The 19,914-nt window shown below is 57.9% G+C and overlaps 2 protein-coding genes across 15 annotated transcripts in view; one reads left to right on the top strand and one right to left on the bottom strand.

Moving 5' to 3' along the window:
- The window catches only part of KLC1 (kinesin light chain 1), a 59,954-nt gene extending 53,508 nt beyond the window's left edge, over window positions 1-6,446 (top strand). For 5 of the 10 annotated variants that reach the window (XR_010746181.1, XM_066342492.1, XM_066342487.1 and 2 more), the window contains 2 exons: window positions 5,808-5,874; window positions 6,091-6,446. Coding sequence is in view for 9 of the 10 variants with exons in the window: in XM_066342484.1 (XP_066198581.1) it covers window positions 5,808-5,874; window positions 6,091-6,093 (70 nt within the window). In the remaining variant the exon portion in view is untranslated. Of the gene's footprint in view, window positions 1-907; window positions 1,299-5,807; window positions 5,875-6,090 lie in introns of those variants that run through there. The other 5 variants (XM_066342482.1, XM_066342480.1, XM_066342481.1 and 2 more) reach the window with 1 other exon arrangement.
- XRCC3 (X-ray repair cross complementing 3) lies at window positions 2-19,665 on the bottom strand. Of its 5 annotated transcripts, XM_066342498.1 has the most exons (9): window positions 19,612-19,665; window positions 15,407-15,515; window positions 14,974-15,257; window positions 11,967-12,104; window positions 11,463-11,675; window positions 6,859-7,013; window positions 5,064-5,276; window positions 4,943-4,989; window positions 1,461-4,847 (listed from the first exon to the last, which is right to left on the bottom strand). In XM_066342498.1, exons 3-9 carry the CDS (start codon window positions 15,026-15,028, stop codon window positions 4,622-4,624), a joined length of 1,047 nt encoding a protein of 348 aa, XP_066198595.1. In that variant the 5' UTR covers window positions 15,029-15,257; window positions 15,407-15,515; window positions 19,612-19,665; the 3' UTR covers window positions 1,461-4,621. The 5 variants fall into 5 exon arrangements, with proteins under 5 accessions (XP_066198594.1, XP_066198595.1, XP_066198591.1 ...); XM_066342494.1 differs by having other exon boundaries at window positions 11,463-12,104; XM_066342495.1 differs by having other exon boundaries at window positions 11,463-12,104; window positions 15,445-15,515.
- Window positions 19,666-19,914: the final 249 nt, after the last annotated feature.

The following is a 19,914-nucleotide window of genomic DNA, read 5'->3' as shown; positions in this document are numbered from 1 at the left end:
AGCCTCGCCCCACCTCGTGCCCTTGACTCCCCAGACCAGGCTGGTGGGCTGGCTGCAGACTCTCGGCAGCTGCAGTTCCCAGAGCCCTGCAGACATCGTTGTCTGGTTCTTAGACATAGGGGCATCACAGTGACATCTCCTGAGTCTGCATTAAAAAGTAAATATTCTGGTAAAGTAATGTTAAAAACTTGGCTAGTTAACTTGTTAATTTGTATTGTTTTATCCTCTAATAAGTTTATAACTAATTATTGTCTTAAGTTATTCAGTGTTTTAAAACTTTACTAATGTAACACACGTCACTTTGACACTGCAATTGTGAGCACTTTGTCAGTTGTCCACGTCTCGCATGAACGTGTCACCTCGCATTTAAAACTGTTGGCATCTTATTCTCTGTCAAAAACAGCCTTTTAATTTTCTGTTTTTTTAAATGGCTGGTTTGACGGTGGGGTGGCCAGGCCCTGCTCCTCGGGCATGCCGGGCTCACCCAGGCCGCTGGGCTCCTGCAGTCCCTCAGTTACTGCCCGCCTGCCGGTGCCCAGCCTCCCGCACTGTGCCCTCAGCGGCCTTCCCAGTTGCCCCGGACCAGCTGACATGCTGACGTTCCCCAAGTGACGGGCCTGCCGGTTCTCTGCAGCACCCTCAGAAGGGACTGCTCCCAGGGCGCTGTCCACCAGGCTCGGTGGAAGCCACACGGGGTCAGTAGGGTGTGGACTCTGCCTTAAGCACCGCTGCTAATGAGAGTAAGGAAGGTACTGGGCTAGGGGCCGGCATTGGACACGGCCTTTCACTCCCTTGTCCACTGAGTGCAGGGACTCGAGTTCAGCTGTGACTGAGCTCAGGCCACTCGAGGGTGGCGTTGTTGGAAGTGCTGGTTAAGTATAATTTTTCCATTTGTTTTTTTATGCAGGAACGAAATAATTGTCTAGCAGACTCCAGAACTCTGAGTGCCAGCCACACTGACCTGGCCCCCTGCGGGCCAAGGCCAAGCTAAATAATCCCCGAGACCCCAGCCCTGCCAGACCCCTGCCCACACTGCTGGGAGGGAGCCACAGCTCACTTCCTTTCCTGGGCAGTGACCTCCACCCCCCACGGAGGCTTGCCCTGAATTCTGTTATGTGGTCTGCAGCCCTCGTGACCGTGAGACCGGCCAGGCGCAGATGGCCCAGCAGTGGCTTCAGCTCGGACTTGGCTGCCACGTGTGGACACGCACTTTCTGCACGATACGAGTCTGGCTTACATTCAGTTAGTGCAATACTTCATAGGCTGTGCCTGAGAGCCTAGGACCTTCCCCTGCACCTTGGAGAATAAGCTGCTTATGGTCTGTGGCGGGAGCCCTGAGTATGGAGGAGAGTGGGTAACAGGCAGGCGCCAGGAGCACTGGGGCTCCCAGGAGCACCCCCCCGGGAGCCCTGGCCTGAGCACTGAGCACGCAGAGGTGCCTGTTTGTTTTTAAAAAGCTCCTCTTGTGGGTTATGTAACACAGGGTGGGGTTTGACAGGAACACTCTCAGGTCAGCCAAGGCATCACTCTTCTGGGGCACAAACAGGGCATGTCCCGGCCAGGGGCTAGAGGGTCGTTCCCCAGACTGAGGGTCTGCGTCAGCAAGCATCTGGTGAAAAGGTGTTGATGCAAGGACAGTGGTGTCACAGCCAAGGCCCTGGCTTTTGTTCATTCCCAGCTACCTTTCCCACACGAATAGCCCTGGGTTGGGGCTGACTGGTGGGGCTCAGGGGGTGGCTTTTGGGGGTTGTTCACTGAGGTACCCTGGGCTCCATGTGTCGCTCAGCCTCAGCGTGAACTTGGGGCTGGAAGCAGTAGCTCCTGGGTTTGGTCACAGTGAGTCTGGACTTGAAACTTCCTTTCCAGGTGTCCTATAATTTAACAGTCGTCCCTCGTGGCGTAGCTTGCATGTTGGTGACAGTGCACTTTGTTCCCTTGGGTTCCAGCCTCTAGTTCACGGGCCCCCTCTGCTGCCCACAGTGACCAGCCCCAGCAGCCCACCTCTGCTGGCTGTGCTGCTCTTGGGACTCCTGACATCTAAATATTTAGGTTTTGCAGGTTGTGATGGATCAGTACTTTCTAAGTTAAAAATCCCATGGGTTATGAGAAACCACTGGCGAGCAGAGGTGAGTCCCTGTGCTGTGTCCCACTGTAATCAGGAGGGACCAGGGGCTGTCCCCTTCCCCCTGGAATTTATTCCTCCACGGCCACAGAGCTGACACAGCACCTCAGAAACCTAGTTTCCCTTGCTGCCCGTTGCCTCACAACAGGCTCTGAACGGCATGGAACTTGAGCTGCTGGCAGCCCCATCTGTGTCGGACCCTTCACGGAGCCGGACCTGACGCCAGCCCGGTGGCCTGGTCCTCTCAGGTTGTGGGAGCGAGAGAGGTCAGAGGAACTGAAGCCAGTTGACCTTATCCCGAAACAGAGGGTGGGGTGTACCCTCCTTCAGGTCTGCTGTCTGCATTTTCACTTGCTCGAAGACAAGCAGTCAGCCCTGCTCAGTGTTTTCTCTCACTGGTGGGGGACCCGGTGGGAGCCAGCCCTTGCTTCTACAATAGTTCCTGCCAGTTCATCCCCAGAGGGGACAGCCCGAAGTGGAGAGCTGTGCAGTGTCTGTGGGATCCACCATGTGGTTCTGAACAGTAGAGTCTGAGGGTGGAGATTGTGGGGAGTGGGTCTTCAGACTCTTCCGGCCCCTCCCCAGGGCTGAGGACCAGCCCCACTGGGAGCTCTTCACAACGTGGGAAGGATTTAGATGGAGCTTTTCTGCAATTAAAAAGCTGTTGGGCCTGACCAGGCGGTGACGCAGTGGATAGAGCATCGGACTGGGATGAGGAGGACCCAGGTTCGAGACCCCGAGGTCGCCAGCTTGAGTGCAGGCTCATCTGGTTCGAGCAAAAGCTCACCAGCTTGGACCCAAGGTCGCTGGCTTGAGCAAGGGGTTACTCGGTCTGCTGAAGGTCCACGGTCAAGGCACATATGAGAAAGCAATCAATGAACAACTAAGGTCTTGCAGCAAAAAACTGATGATTGATGTTTCCCATCTCTCTCCGTTCCTGTCTTTCCCTGTCTATCCCTCTCTGTCCCTGTAAAAAAACAAATCATGAGAGTGTTCTTGGACAGCATGTTGGCATGGCAACCTGGTGATGTGTTCACTTGGAGTGGGGTCAGCTGGCCTTTGCAGCTGGGTGTCATGTACACACAGTTTCTAAGGGGTCCCCAACATTACAGGGAGAACGTGGTGACTACAGTGTGGAACTGACCTTCAGTGGGGTGGGTTGTCCGTTCTGAGGTGGGTGGTGCAGAGGCCCGGGAGGCAGGGCCAGGTGCGCCTGTCAGTGTGCTGGGTGGGCATCCTGGGATGGGTGAAGCCCAGGGTCATCCTTTAAATGTTTGCTCTGTCCTGGAGCGGGAGCTTTTCCCGCCCTCATTGTTTGTGTGATTTCAGTAGAAAACTATTTGAAATTGTTTATATTTAATTAAATAAAGTGTCTCACATCCTGTTGTCAAGTCTGGGCACCTGCAGAAAGGCTGTTTGTCAAACTGGAACCCTGAACTTTGTTTTACATCAGCCAGTTTACACCTTTTTAGGGTCACAGATGACTGAAAATGTGAAAGTCACAAGAGTCACAAGTGGGCCATCTTGTCCTAGAAAAGTGTCCAAACAGAGCAGCTGGTTTACAGCCTCAGGGTCAGATGTGCCCCAGAGTTGGAGGGTACGGCCAGGTCCCTTGACTGATTGGAGCCTCCGGTTTTCTGAGCAAGGGTGGCACAGGCCCTGTCCAGGGCTGTGGAGAGCCAGCAGCGGAGCCCCGGTGCTCAGGACTGCCTGGCCAAGAGCAGGTTGCCAGGCAGCGGGGGGAGGGGGGGGCAGGGGAGAGGACAGGGGAGGGGATAGCCTGGGCTCTGCCCACACAGGCGGAGGCCCCACCCCCTGGGCTGGGCAGACACCTCCCTGGGTGACCGCTGAGCCTGTGTCCGCACAACCAGAGGATTAGATTCTAGTTTGCACCCAGATGCAGCAGGCCCTGTGCTGACAGGAGGTCCTGTTTCATCTGGATGTAAAGCTCCAGCCACGGTGAGGAGCTGGGTCCATGCGAGGGGTCCGGTCACATCCCGCCAGGCCAGGGCTGATGTTCCGACCACCGAGGCCAGGCTTTGGGGAGGCACTGAGGACATGCTGGGATGCTGCTTTCTTCTTCAGATTAAGTTCTCATGGACCAAGAACCGGTGTTCCCAGCAGATGGGCTCTCCTTTCACAGGCCAGCGCTGGCTGTGGGGCCCTCCGCCCAGCGGTGGGTGGTGGCCAAGAGAGGCAAGAGTAACAAAACACCCTCCTCATGTCCCGCCCCTCTGGGATCGGCAGATCGTGCAGGGAGCAACAGCGGTCCCTGCACTGGGGCTGCTGGCCCATCCTGGCCAAGACCTGATGCGGACAGAGGCCAGAGTGCTACTCTCTGTGGTGCAGGGGCCAGCACAGCAGGGGGACAGTGTGCTCCTGGCCCCAGGTGGGGGTCTGAGCCAACATTCAAGGAGGTCCTGACCCAAGGACCCAGGGGTGCTGTGCCAATCTGGTCCCTGTGCTCGTGCACTGGGAGGGTCCTGGAGAGAGGCTTTGTCAGCTCCAGCAGGACTGGGTCCCAGGTGCCCCTCGCACGCCCTCGGCACTGACTGTGTAGTAACAGGATGAGGGAGGCAGGTGGGGGGCAAAGACCACCCTCAGGGTGCGGGTGGGGCGGCCCAGCGGGGCCTCCTCAGGGCGGCACCGGTCGGCCATCAGCCTCACAAGCAGCTGGTTGGACCAGGCGATGCCAAGGGCCGGAGCGAGATGTTCGTCCAGGGCTCTGTGGCAGGGCGGGGGTCAGCATGACGCTCAGAGCCTGGCTGGCGGCCCTGCCCCTCCCCCGTGGCCCTGCCCCTCCCCCGCAGCCCTGCGCACCCTGGTGATCTGGGTCCTATGTCCTGCTCCCCCACAGCCTCCGTCACCTGGAAGGTCAGATGAGGGTCAGTGCAGAGTATGGGGCTCTCTGCAGGGAAAGGCGGGCGGGAGGTCGGCCTACCTGGTTGATGCAGAGCACGGGGCTCCGGAAGGCCCCGCTCAGCCTGCGCAGTGCAGCTCCTAGCGTCTGCAGAGCCCGGGCCCTGTGCACCGAGGCGGGCCCGTCAAACTCACAGCGGAACGGGGCTGCCACAGAGTCAATGACCACCAGGCGGGCCAAGCCCCGCGACAGCAGCACGGGCACCTTAGTACGCACACACTCCAGCAGCATGTCCTGGGAGCCAAAGGGGAGGTGGTGTGACTGCCCACATCTTCACCTGCACCTTGTGCCAAGGGTCCCCTTCATGTCCTTCCTGTCTTCCTTCCCAAGTCCCAACGCCTGTGCCCTGTCACTGCTATCACCGTGACCTTCTCCTTAGGTGGCCTCACACCTGGCCTGGACCATCTGGACCTGACCACATCACCAGCCTAGCTTGTCACCACTGTGGTCACCAGGACCGTACCCTCGTTAGTCGGGCCTGAGCGGCCCTGAGCCTGGCAGACACGAGACGGAGCAGCAGGGCTGGTGTTAGGGTCTCTCCTTCCCCCAGGCTTGCCTGGGACACAGCACACAGCTAGGGGGGCTGCAGGTGCCCGGAGCCAGCCCTGCATTCTCAACACCCTTGGTCTGGCAGGGGCCACTTCACCCTGCTGGTGGGCACTCGCGGGCCCTGGTGCCAGGTGGCCGGACACCAGCTGTCCCGTCAGGACTAGCTGTCAGTGGGCTCCTCACGCTGAGTGATGCCGTTCTGTGCTTCGTCCCCAGGGCGTCTGCAGGAGAGCCTCTGGAAAATGACGGCAGTGGTAGCGGGCTAGAGGACGCTAACCCCAACGTGAGTCCGCACCGTCACCACAGGCAGTGCTGGGCGTGGGCGGCGGGGCCAGGAGGCCAGGAGGGGACCCGTTTGGAGGCTTGTCCCCCCCAGTCTCTCAGCAGACGCCAGCAAGAGGGTGGAGGCCTGCTTCCCCTAGAGCTGGTTCCAGAACAAAACCTAGAAGTGCCGCTGGGTCCTGGCGGCCTGGCTCTGACCCACAGCCTTCTCTCGCAGTGAAGCTGCACCCGCCCTGGGGGACCGAGGACCACGCTGCTCACACGAGGCCAGAGCCGGCCCTGTGACAACCGGGACAGTCGCCGCGGCTGGAGGGCCCTGGCTGGGAGCCTGCAGCACTAACCCTCTCCCGTGTCCTGGTGTCCCGTACCTGGGCGCACACTGTCACACTAACACCGCGCTGCTCAGTGGGATGCAGAGCCACGGCCACACTAGGCCCCTGAGGGACAGCAGGGTGGGGCCAGCGTTCTGGGGAGACCCTGATCCACTTGGCTGTTCCCCGTTCCTTCCCCGGGCTGTGTGTAATAATGTATTTTATTGTAAATTTTTTTAAAATTAAAAGTTTATACATCTTATTCTTCATGTGAGATTTTTTTTATAACGATTCTTAAAGCAGGGGAGCCCTGCTGCAGGAGAGGCCTGACCGGCTCGTTTGGGGCCGAGTCCCAGCCCTGTCTCTCCTGAGTCCCTCCCACTCAGCACTTGGCCCTCCACCTAATTGTGACCCCGTCACTGCACCTCCGCACGCCCGCCGGCCAGCAGTCTGAGGAGCTCCCCCCGGTCAGGGTCAGGCCGGGCAGTCTCTGCCCCAACTCCTTATGGGTAGGGCAGACGGGAAGTTTGTGGGATGCCCAGTTCAGCCTGAATTCCAGGTAGCGAGTCACGTTTATCTGAATGTGGGGCACAGGTCCGCCAGAATGTCACTGCACTGGTGACTGGGGGCCCCCTTCCCCTCAGACGGGCTGGAGGGACAGGCAGGACACTCACCACATTGGCCACGTGCTCAATGAAGATGTGGTCGCCAAACCTGATCTTCTCAACGATGTCCTCCGGAGCGTCTGTCCGCAGGCGCAGCTGCTGGGCCATGAGCTGCTGCAGGCGCTTGTCGGGGAATGCATCTTCTGTGCAGATGTACACGGCCCCTGGAAGCCATGGAGCCCTTGAGCACACGGGAAATTGTCTGCGGCCGCCTCCAACCCTCCCAACACTGTCCTGTGGGCCCTGGCAAGAGGCAGGCCGGTGTGGTCTCCCACTGCAGCCCCTCGCTGACCGGACGCTACCCTGTGGGTCTGCGCCTTGGGCTATGTTGAGAGAAACAGAGCGTAACGGTCAAGGCACACAGGCCTTTGGAAATGTCCCCTCTGCAGCGCTGTGGGGCCCGTTTCCCGGATGCCACTTGCACGGCTCCCCCATGATTCGGACGACGCAGATATAACTGTCTTTGCTGCGATGGGAAAAGCCAGTCAACAAATAACAGGCAACGTGACACCAGGAGCCTGGACACCTGGGGACATGCAACAGGCTGGCTGGGGCCCGATGCCGCCCAGAGAGTGGACCCGGGGACCAGCAGCTACCAGGGGCCATCGAAAGATGCCCTTTCATTTAGGGCAAGTGGTTTTCAATAAAGGTCTCAGAATAACGCAACACAGGAAGGAATCTTTTCAACACCCAGTGCTGGGACAACTGGACATCCACGTGCAACTGAAGGGAGACCCTTGCCTCAAAGTTACACCACACACAAAACTAAACCGAAACAGATCAAAAGCGAGAGCCGAAACTGTACAACTCTTTGAAGGCAATGTGGTTAAATCATGATTTTGGGCCAGGCCATGGATTCTTAGATATGACAGAAGACAGGAAAAAAAAACAAGTAAACTGGACTTCATCAAAATGAAAAAGTTGGTGCTTCCAAAGACAGGATCAAGAAAATGAAAAGACAACCACTAAAAAAAATTCTGCAGCCCTGGCCTGGCAGCTCAGTTGCTTAAGAGTGTTGTCCCAACGCACCAAGGTTGAGCATTCGATCCCCAGTCAGGGCACATACAAGAATCAAGCAATGAATGCATAAATAAATGGAACAACAAATAAGTCTGTCTCTCTCTCTCTCTCTCTCAAATCAAGAAGTAAAAATTAAAGAGAAAATACTGCGAAGCATATTTCTTTTTTTTTTTACAGAGAGTCAGAGAGAGGGACAGACAGGGACGGAGAGAGATGAGAAGCATCAATCATCAGTTTTTCGTTGTAACACCTTAGTTGTTCATTGATTGCTTTCTCATATGCGCCTTGACCGTGGGCCTTCAGCAGACCGAGTAACCCGTTGCTAAAGCCAGCAACCTTGGGTCTAAGCTGATGAGCTTTGCTCAAACCAGATGAGCCCACGCTCAAGCTGGTGACCTCGGGGTCTTGAACCTGGGTCCTACGCATCCCAGTCCGACGCTTTATCCACTGCGCCACCGCCTGGTCAGGCCGAAGCATATTTCTGATAAGAGTCTAGTCTCCAGATTACACACAGAACTCTTTTAGCTCAAACGCAGAAAGACAACCCAGATTTTAAAGTGGGAAAAATATCTGAACAATTTCACCAAAGATACACAAGTGGCCACAAGCCCATGAAAAGATGCTGAACATAGTCGTTTAGAGAAATTAGACAGAAACCACAGCGGGAGGCCACCTCAGCACAGGGACGGCGGTCATCAGAATGACAGGTAGGTGCCGGCGAAGACACAGGACTCTGGAGCCCTTGATGGGAAGTGCAGTGGTCTTCAGAAGTTACACACGGAGCTGCCAGTGGCCCAGAAGTTCTAGTCCCATGTGTCCACCAGGGGGACCAGACCCACCTATGCCCACAGCAGCACTGGTCACCAAAGCCCAAAGGGCCAAACAACCCAAGTCCACTGGTGAAGAAACGTAAACAAGTGTCACTCAGCCAACAGCCAAGGTGGGTGGACCTCGTGCACACGCTGCTGAGTGAGACACAGAAGGCCACGGGTGTCTGGTCCCATCTATACGAGGTGTCCACACCAGGCACGTCCCCAGGCGGAGCAGGTGGCGGCTGGGGCCAGGGACGCTCCTGTGTGCAGAGCCTTTCTGGGGCGACGCTGTGTCTGGAACCAGACAGGAGAGATGGGGATGCAACCTGGTGAACATACTGAAAAGACTGAATCGGACATTTTTAAGAGTGAATTTTACATCCTGATGATATAAAACAGGAACAGGCCGGCGACGTGGCCTCTGCGTCCCCTCAGCGCACGGTCCCTGGCTCGGCCTGCAGATGGCAGGGACAGCCGGGCGCCCACTCCATGGCTGTGCGCCTGTCTGTGGGTGCGTGTCCAACTCTTCATTGGGATCTAATTTTGTGTCCACAGAACATCACAGAGGTAGAGAGGAGGTGCAGGAGAGCATAGGAGCCCCCAGTCTGACTGTGTCAGTAAGTCTGTCTCCTGGACTGTCCTTGGTAGGAGGCGGGACATTCCCGGGGGAGATGCCCCCCAGTCGGGCCTGCTGAACCCCTCGGGAGGCAAATGGGAGTGGTCCCCCAAGCTCCTTTGCCCTTGAGGCCATGTGCTACTGGAGAGCCATCCTCCCCCCCCTCCCGGCCCATGGTGGCTTCGGGAGCTGGCGGGCAGGTGGCCCGGAAGGAGGCCCCGAGGAGGGCTCCCCATTTTATTAGGCACAGGAGACTCCGCCACTCTGCAAAATAAGGTCTTTCATAGCTAATTTGGGAGAGTCATTGTCTCAGGGAACCCCAACATTTAGTGTGGTTCCAGCAGCCACCCAGCTGTGTCCATTTTTCCCTCTGCCACTGTCCTGGTCTGCGTCTCTGCTCTTCCGAGGGCTGCACCTCTGGAGATGGACAGCGGTCAGCCCGATGCTGGCCTGCCTACCTCCGAGCTGCTGGCTCTTGTCCTTGGGTCCCCCGGGTTTCCCTAGGACCTCACTGTCACCAGGAGCCCGGCTCTGCGTGCTGGGCATCCTGGCCGCCATGGCAGCTCCCAGAGGGGCAGGGCCAGCTGGGAGCACAGGCCTCAGACCCAGTGGATGCCACCACCTGCAGGGCCCCTGGGAATCCCTGAGGTGACTCAGCTGTGGTGGTGGTGGAGGGGGTGGACAAGGCGGCCCCTCCACGTGGCAGGGCCAGGGCACATCAGGCTGAGGTTGAGACGTGGACAGTGGGGCGCACACTGGGCCTGCCGTGTTCTGGGGTGACAGGTGCAGGCAGCCCTGAAGACCTGCCTTGTGGTCTGTTACCATCCCCCATGGGAGTCAGAAAGCTCTGAGTGCAGACGCAGAGCTGGTCCCAGCGTGGACAAATGTCAACAGGTCCATGCCCAGGTGACTGTTCCAGGAAAAAGCAGATCCCAAAGCCCCCACTGGGCTGTAACGTCTGGGGTCCTTGTGGAGCTAAGGACCAGGCTCAGGAGATACAGGACTGTGATGTGACAGCGGTCCCCAGTCAGCCTGGCTGTCCCACCCAGAAGACGCACGGGGCAGGGGCTCAGTGTGAGGCCCAGGAGAGTGCGGGCCCGGCCCAGGCAGCACCGCTACACGGGGACATCTCTAAGTAGCTCAAGTCTCATCTTAGGGCAGTGCTTTTGTGGGGTGAGCCATCAACTCTCGAGGCCAAGCCCACCCACCCAGGCACCACATGCTCCGGGGCAGTGCTGCTGAGGGGCTGGGCACCACCCTGGGCCTTCCTGGGCTGCACCCGTGGTCAGGAGGCCCTGCACTACACCCACGTGGCAGTGCGCCCGGCAGGCTGGATCCTGGGAGGCACAGACCCTGCTCCACAGAGCTCACGGTGACCACAGGGAAACACATGGGGTTACAAACCAAGCTCTGGCCAGAGGCCCCACCAGGGTCCCAGTGATGACGGGGACTTGTGAAGGACCAGCAGACACAGAGCAGCAGGCCTGACACACGGTGAGAAGGCGGCCTGGCCTGAGGCGGGTCCAGGTCTCCCATGGCCCGGGGCAGATGCTGGCCCTGAGGCGTAGGGTCAGCGATGGGCTCACAGGTGTGGGCAGTGGACAGGTGCTGCGTTCTGTGTCCACGCAGGACCTCAAGGCAATGTGGGGCCCACGGGTTTTCAGTAAACCGAGGAGTTCCTCTCGGGACTTTACATGCCACACACAGCCTGAGTTCCTAACGCTTGGGACGCAGCATGCAGCCCTGAAAACTCCCTACGCGTGCGCGCACACACACACACACACACACACACACACCAGGCAGGAGAGGCTGGAGCTGCTTCTCAGTGGGGAAGGAAGTGGACAACCACTTGCCCTGCGTTTCTGGCTCTGGCCAAACAGCTGGCAGGCTGGCGGTGAGTGACCACCTGTGCAAGTAAGGGTGAGGGAACCGCGGGCCAGCCACAGCTGAGGGGACTCTGCCTGCCAGCGATCTCTGGAGGCCCACGTGGGGCGGGGGCTGCTCACTCTCCCCAGGGAGGGCTTGCAGAGCCCCGTGAAGAGAAAGATGCCGACCATAGGAGCCAGCCCTTGGTCCCAACCTTGATGGGCGACGGCCAAAAGCAGAGCGGGGACCCTGACAGCCAACTGGATACCCCACCCTCTGCCGAGAGGGACGGCACTCACCAGCCTCTAGGCCTCCGAGCCGCCGTGGGAACTGCACGGCCAGGCAGAGCTGCAGCGCCAGCTGGGTCTTCCCCGCCGAGCTGCGGCCGGCCAGCTCGGTGATGCCGTCCAGGGGCAGGCCGCCGCGGAGCAGTGCGTCCAGCACGGGGCAGCCCAGGCTCAGGCGCTGGTGCTGCTCGGGGAAGCGCTCCTTCTGCAGGTGCAGGTCGAGTGCTGGGGGGGCCGCGGTGTCAGGCCCGCGGTGGGCAGGCTGCCAGAGGGCAAGGCGGGGGCCACAGCCAGGACCCCAGGCAGGCCCGGCGGCTATGCACCCGGCTTCCTGCGCCCCTTGGCCCAAGGACCGACTCATGCGCAGGGGTCCCTTGGCCCTGTGCCACCACCATGCCCCACAGCCACGCCTCGGGGGAGTCTGTGCCCACGGTCCCCAGCCTGGAGCTGAGTGGTGACAGGGAGGAGGACCCCAGAAGGCCCCGGGGCCCGGGAGGAACACAGCACACCGCTGACCTGTGCAGACGCTGCTTCCCCGCAGGTGTGAGGAGACCGCCCTCAGCACGAGCTGCACGTCGGGGGCGGACAGGCCAGTCAGTCTCTGCAAGTCTGGGCCGGAAAAGTGTAAAACCTCCTGCATGGACTTCAGTTTGGCTGAAATTGTACAGAAGAGGACAAGACAGGATGGTGACGGAAGATAATACGGTGGTGACGAGAGCACCATCTCCAATTCTGGGGACCAGGCGAACGAGCCAGCTCCAGCTGCTCCCCAAGCCACGGGCGCCCCTGGACAGCGCGATGACCGCCGGGGAGGCCACCCCTCAGCTGCAGCAGTGAAGCCAGGGGCGCAGGGGGTCCTCTCCCAGGTGCCAAGAGCCACTGCTGTGACCCAGTTCCTGCCAGGAAACCTTTCCCAAGAAAGACCCACACCTGGGGCTGGGCCTGGGGATCGCCCCTGCCGGTGGGGGGCAGAGGGCAGAGAGGTGGCAGATGGCCCACGGGCAGTCGCGGTGTCGGGCGGGACAGTTACAGAGACAGCGTGTCTGAGGATCTGCTCATTCGGAGTAGAGCGAATAATTTTGGGCTTGGGTAAACACGCTGCTTTCAAACTAAGAGAAAAGCGGAGAAATATGCTAAAGTTATATCCAGCCAATCAGAAGAATGCAAAAAAACAAAACAATAACAAAATAGAAACAGGACAAATAACTCGGCATAAGGGAGAGTTAATCCCAGGAATTACCTCAGTTACACATGCCCTGAATGCTCCAGTTAAAAAACAATAGAAGCCCTGGCCGGTTGGCTCAGTGGTAGAGCGTCGGCCTGGCGTGCAGAGGTCCCGGGTTCGATTCCCGGCCAGGGCACACAGGAGAGGCGCCCATCTGCTTCTCCACCCCTCCCCCTCTCCTTCCTCTCTGCCTCTCTCTCCCCCTCCCGCAGCCAAGACTCCACTGGAGCAAAAGATGGCCCGGGCGCTGGGGATGGCTCCTTGGCCTCTGCTCCAGGCGCTAGAGTAGGTCTGGTTGCAACAGAGCGACGCCCCGGAGGGGCAGAGCATCGCCCCTGGTGGGCGTGCTGGGTGGATCCCGGTCGGGTGCATGCGGGAGTCTGTCTGACTGCCTCCCCGTTTCCAGCTTCAGAAAAATACAAAACAAACAAACAAACAAAAAAACAATAGAGCCTGACCAGGGGGTGGCGCAGTGGATAGAGCGTTGGACTAGGATGCGGAGGACCCAGGTTTGAGACACCGAGGTCGCCAGCTTGAGCGTGGGCTCATCTGGTTTGAGCAAAAGCTCACTAGCTTGCACCCATGGTCACTGTCTTGAGCAAGGGGTCACTTGGTCTGCTGATGGCCTGTGGTCAAGGCACATATGAGAAAGCAATCAATGAACAACTAAGGTGTCACAACGAAAAACTGATGATTGATGCTTCTCTCTCCATTCCTATCTGTCCCTATCTATCCCTCTCTCTGACTCTCACTCTGTCTCTGTAAAAAAACAAAACAAAAAAATCGGGCCTTGGCCGAGTCACTCAGTGGGTAGAGCGTCCTAGTGTGCTAAAGTCACGGGTCCAATTCCCAGTAGAAGCAACCAATGCATGCACAACTCTCTCTGTCTCCACCCCCTTCCTCTCTTTCAAATCAATGTAAAAAAGAAAAACCCAAATATGGTCAGGCTGGATGAAAGAAAGGAAAAACAAAAGTGATGCACTGTCTGAAAAAACCAACAGTCCCGGCTGGAGGAGCAGGACCTAGCCACGTGCTGCGACCCAGCCCAGGAGAGCTCGGGTTCCTGATCGTCCCATGTCCTCGTGGGAGCGTCTCTGACAAATTCCCCGGGAGCCGGAGGTGAAAGGGGGTCCCAGGACGCCAGCCAGGCACCGGGCTGGGGGTGCACACCCAGGAGACACAGGCGGGCGAGCGGTCCCCCCCTCTGAGCATTGAGGAAGGAGCCATGGGCGCCCGACAGGCCGGCAGGAAGCCGGAGACGGTCCTTCAGTGGGAAGTACACAGAAAACGCCGTGTGTGAACGAGGAGGGGACAACTAACCCTGGGGGGAAACCGAAGATGGTGCCAGAAAGGGACAGTCACCCTCCCACCCCCGGGTTCCATGACGGCCAGCAGGTCCCCATCCACAACCTGGACAGCTGGCATGGCCCAGATGTGTTCCAGCTGCGGGCAGTGGGGGCACCAGCCAGCCCCACCCCGAGGAAGTCTGAGTCACCGAGGCCACCGGTGGGGAGTAGCTGCACCTCACTTTTTCCACAACCTCTGTGTATTACTTTGATGAAAACAGAATTAACTTTTTTTTTTGTATTTTTGTATTTTTTGTATTTTTCTGAAGCTGGAAACGGGGAGAGACAGACAGACTCCCGCATGCGCCTGACCGGGCTCCACCTGGCATGCCCACCAGGGGGCGATGCTCTGCCCCTCCGGGGCATCGCTCTGCCGCGACCAGAGCCACTCTAGCGCCTGGGGCAGAGGCCAAGGAGCCATCCCCAGCGCCCGGGCCATCTTTTGCTCCAGTGGAGCCTTGGCTGCGGGAGGGGGAGAGAGAGACAGAGAGGAAGGAGGTGGGGGGTGGAGAAGCAAATAGGCGCTTCTCCTATGTGCCCTGGCCGGGAATTGAACCCGGGTCCCCCGCACGCCAGGCCGACGCTATACCGCTGAGCCAACCGGCCAGGGCCTAGAATTAATTTTTAAAATGTGCTTTCAGTCAAACACACAACAGAAAAGGCCGCCCGCCTGTGGTCCAGGGTGGGCAGTGGTCTGGTCCGGAGGGGCCAGCCTGGATGCTGAGGGGCAGGGGGGCGGGGGGGGGGGGGCCGACAGGCGCCATTGTGCCTGTTTCACCACCAGTGTGCATCCAGGGTGGGCGAGAGCAGGGTTACAGTTGCAATACAAGTAAATGACAACGAGTAAGTCACAGCACAAGGACAAACTGTCTCTCGGACCCGTCACTGCAGGCCCCTCTGCCCGCCCCTGCGTGCACATCCACACACTTTACATACATATCAGTCAGTATACCTTTCTTCATTGCAGCCATAATTCTGGGATTCAGGTCCAGCTGACCCAAGTCCATATCTTCAGCGGGCTGACCACAAAGATGAGCGACGTCCCAGAGACACAAATTCTGATGCCCTTGCTGTCAACTCAGACCTCCTGGGAGGTGAGCGTCGTGGTGACGGTAGCCAGGTATGCCGTCCGGTGTCCCCTCTGCGATGGGTCACCGTCAGCCCACAGGCTGGAGACGTCACTCTGCGGGGACATCAGTGGGGCGAGGCGCAGGCAGCCCCGCAGCCAGAACCGCCCTTGGTAACAGAAGCGTGGGGCTCAGTGTGCACACTGGCGTGTGGGGCGGACCCCTGGCCCGCGTCTACTCCGTCCCCACAGCACAGGGCTGTCCCATCCCACCGCTGCCCAGAGCCTCAGGAAGGAGCTCCTGCCCTGCCCGACCCACCTCCCGGGCGAGGACCGCGTCTGCAGGTCCACACGCACTGGGCTCATTCCAGTGGAGTGTCGTTTGCCTCTTCCACTTTCATTTCTCTTAGATGTGTCTGCAGGGGAACCTGGGAAAAGCAGGAAAAGTGAGTTTGGGGTCTTGCAGGATGGTGGGGGGCAGGAACCTCTGTGACCACCATGCCGTCTCCAGGGAGAACAATGGAGACTGTGTCCCCGGCCTGGCTGTTGCCCGGCCAGCATGTGGGTGGCCTCCTCCCAGCCCCGCCAGGGCCGGAACACTAGATGCTGGGGACAGGAGCCCAGCCCACTGGCTGCCGCACACTCCGTCCAGTGTCACCCAGAAGCTCTCGTGCGAGCCACTCTGCCTTCCCGTTGTAGCCTCCCAGAACAGGAGGGCGTGTGGAGACGCCAAGGCCAGCAGCCACTTGACCCTGACCCTGACCCTAAGCCAGCGTCGTCTACCAGCATGGCCCAGTGCTCCTGCTGACCTGTGAAGTCCCTGTACCTCAGCTGAGGGGATGGCTGCACAGTTTAGAATGTGACATCGACTCAGACATTAGGTTGTTTTAGAAGCTTCAAGAACCAGGCCTCACACTTACAGCTTCCTCCTGCCCACAGCTGCCTCCCAGGGATCAGGCCAATCAGCACAGTTGTGCCCAGCCCCCGAACTCCCACTGTGGGTCAGGGAGACACAGGTCTGGTACTGGGGACCCACAGTGGGAGTTCGGGGGCTGGGCACAACTGTGCTGATTGGCCTGATCCCTGGGAGGCAGCTGTGGGCAGGAGGAAGCCGGTTCCCAGAGGGCTGGTTTCCTGCCCGGGCACAAGGCTGCGGGGCCCCAGCCAGGGGGGCTCGGGCCAGAAGGCTGGTCCTATGTTCTGTCTGGAGCAGGGGACAGGGGGCTCCAGGGCTGACAATAAACACACCAGGTCCCCCTGCTCCCTGCCACTGCCACCCCCACCCCCAGGACTGCAAACTGGAGCTGAGGGTGGCTCCCTTGGGGGGGCTGCTCACTGCTGGAGGGTGGCAGGGCCAGGGCCGCAGGACCCGCTGCACAGGGGGAGGTGAAATGGGAGTTTTCAAAGATTTTACAGAGTTAGAAGGGGGGAGCAAGAAGTACCAACTCATAGCTACTTCACTTGAGTTGTTTGTTACTTGTTGCATGGGCCCTGACCGGGCAGGCCCAGGGTTTTACTTTAATTTTTATTTTATTTATTCATTTTAGAGAGGAGAGAGAGAGGGAAAGAGAGACAGAGAGAGACAGGGGGGAGGAGCTGGAATCAACTCCCATATGTGCCTTGACCAGGCAAGCCCAGGGTTTCGAACCGGCAACCTCAGCATTTCCAGGTCGACGCTTTATCCACTGCGCCACCACAGGTCAGGCGCCCAGGGTTTTACACCGTGACCTCAGCATGCCAGGTCAAAGCTGTAGCCACTGTGCCACTACAGGCCAGACACAACGGGTATTTTGATGAGCTCAAAACTGCCCTGAGGTGTGGAGTCAGATTTCTAAGGACAGAGAGCAAAGGACATGGTGCACCCAGGCCTGATGGCTCAGTTGGTTAGAGCATCATCCTGAAACGCAGAGGTTGCGGGTTTGATCCCCGGTCAGGGAACATAGAAGAGTGAAGCAATGAGTGCAGTGGAAGAACAGCAAATCAATGTCTTTCTCTCTTTCTAAAACCAACAAATTTTTTTTTTTTTTTTTTTTTTTTTTTTTTTTTTCATTTTTCTGAAGCTAGAAACAGGGAGAGACAGTCAGACAGACTCCCGCATGCGCCCGACCAGGATCCACCCGGCACGCCCACCAGGGGCGACGCTCTGCCCACCAGGGGGCGATGCTCTGCCCATCCTGGGCGTCGCCATGTTGCGACCAGAGCCACTCTAGCGCCTGGGGCAGAGGCCACAGAGCCATCCCCAGCGCCTGGGCCATCTTTGCTCCAATGGAGCCTTGGCTGCGGGAGGGGAAGAGAGAGACAGAGAGGGAAAGTGCGGCGGAGGGGTAGAGAAGCAAATGGGCGCTTCTCCTGTGTGCCCTGGCCGGGAATCGAACCCGGGTCCTCCGCACGCTAGGCCGACGCTCTACCGCTGAGCCAACTGGCCAGGGCCTAAAACCAACAAATTAAAAAAAAAAAAAAAAAAGAGGGCACACTGTGTCCTCACCTAACTTGGCAAGATGACCATCTTCAGAATCACAGAGCCCTGAGGACAAGGACAGGCAGTAAAAAGTGACCCAGCGAGGCACCACCCCCAGTACCACCTCCAGGGCACCAAACCACCTGGACAAAATACCAGTTCCAGCCTTTTCATTCTAGAGAAAGTGTTCTTCCCTGGCCCCGGGCGCAGCGCACAGCAGGCGGGCTGGCCGGGGCCACCCGGGCTGGAGGCAGGCACAGCCAGGGGACTGTCAGGAGGCTCTGGCCTCCGGGAGGGGCCTGAACACAAAGCTTGGATTCTAACCAGACCCCTGAAGGCTGAGTGACACTGACAGGCACCCGGGGGGACCAAACGCTAGAGGGACAGCCCCAGGAGGGTGTCCCGTCCACCCTGCCCCGTGCCCTCCAACCAGAGAGAAGCGTGCGCACAGGAGACCCTGTGGCAGGCTTGGGCAGGCCTTGACCATCCGAGGGACGTGCCACATAGGGGGAGAGTTAACATTACATGCTGCTGAGTGCACGTGACGCAGCTACAGAAAAAGCAACGTCTGCACACTACTGGAAGCAAACATGAGGACCTCTCCCTCATGGGAGCACGCCTGAGCCTTCCCCTTCACCCACAGGTGTGCATCTCCTCAACACTAAGGGTCGCTGTGAGACCTGCAATCAGGGGAGCAAGGGGTAGTGGCAGCTCGTCCTGCGCAGACCCCTTGAGCCTGTCTTAAGGTCCCCTTTTCTCTGACTTCTGAGTGAGCCAAAACAACCTAAGTTCTCCCGTTACTTCTTCTAGCCTAAACACTTCCTTGTTTCATTGTACCCAGATATAATAAATAGAATCTAAAAAAAATCCCACAAAAACAACTACCGTGACTTCAAATTATACTATCGAGTCTGATAATCAAAACAGCATGGAATTGGCAGATAAACAGACATACAGCCAATGGAACGGAATCAAGAGCCCAGAAATAAAAACACACAGACAAATAATCTTTGACAAAGGAGCCAGAAACACACAACGGAGAAAAGAAAGCCTCTTCAATAAATGATGCTGGGAAAATTGGGAAGCCACAGGCAAAAGAATGAATCTGGATGACAGTCTGTTTCTATGCAAAAAAATCTAATTCAAAATAAAAGACCTAAATATCAGATCTATAAACTACGTAGAAGAAAACATAGGTACTAAACTTATGGACCTTGGCTGTATAGAACAACTTACGAACTTGACTCCAAAGGCAATAGCTGTGATAAGGAGTCAATATCCAAAATATATCAAGAACTCACAAAGCTCAGCAACAACCAAGCAAACAACCCAATTAAAAAATGGGGAGAGGACTGAACAGACACTTCTCCTGAGAAGACATACAAATGGCCAACAGACAGATGAAAAGATGCTCATCTTCACTAGCTATTCAAGAAATGCAAATCAAAACTACAATGAGACACCACCTCACACCTGTTAGATTAGTTATTATCAACAAGACAGGTAATAACAAGTGTTAGGCTGTGGAGAAAGGGAACCCTCATTCACTGGTGGGAATGCAAATTACTACAATCATTCTGGAAGAAAGTATGGTGGTTCCTCAGAAAATTAAGGCTGGAACTATCATATGACCCAGCAATCTCTCTACTGGGTCTCTATCCCAAAGGACTAGAAAACACTGGGGGAAAGACACATGCACCCCCATGTTCATCGCAGCATTGTTCACAGTGGCCTAGACATGGAGACAACCCAAGTGCCCCTCGGTAGAGGGCTGGATAAAAGATGTGGTGCATGTATACAATGGAACACGACTCAGGAACGTCTCCACCCGACACTTCACAACGTCCGGCCCGCCTCTGCCCCGCAGCCCCTGGACTGCCATAGGCCAAACTGGCGCTGCGGCCTCGCGGCCTCCTCCAAAGCCTCTGCCGCTCACGAGTCTGGCTGCACCGGCCCCAGGTTCCTTCCCACCGCCAGGACTCGCGAGGGCCTGTGCCCCGGTTGTAGCTCTGCCCTCGCCCGGCCTGCGCCCGCAGCCCCCGAACCCGCACCCCGGGAGAGCCCACCTCGCGCGCGATCCACAATTCGCACAGTCTGGCCCCCTCGCAACCTTCTCTTCCAATGAGAGCCAGCCCCCCCCGCGCCCGACACGCCAATCAGAGAGAAAGCAGTTCTACGTCACAGTCTCACTGGCCAATCCAAAGTCTCAATAGCCTCAAGAGGGGAGGAGCGTACTCCGGCCGCCCCTCACTGCCGATTGGTGACTGACCGCAGTGTGGCAGGGGAGGTTCCCTCGCGCAGATTGGAGAACGCGGCGGTGGGGCGGATCCCGGACGCTGACTGATCCGCGCTCCAGACCGAGCGTGCTG

Source organism: Saccopteryx leptura, chromosome 6, assembly GCF_036850995.1.
Source record: "Saccopteryx leptura isolate mSacLep1 chromosome 6, mSacLep1_pri_phased_curated, whole genome shotgun sequence".
Classification (NCBI taxonomy): Eukaryota; Metazoa; Chordata; class Mammalia; order Chiroptera; family Emballonuridae; genus Saccopteryx; species Saccopteryx leptura.
The sequence above is the reverse complement of the archived record's forward strand: the minus strand, read 5'-3'. Positions and strand labels throughout refer to the sequence as shown.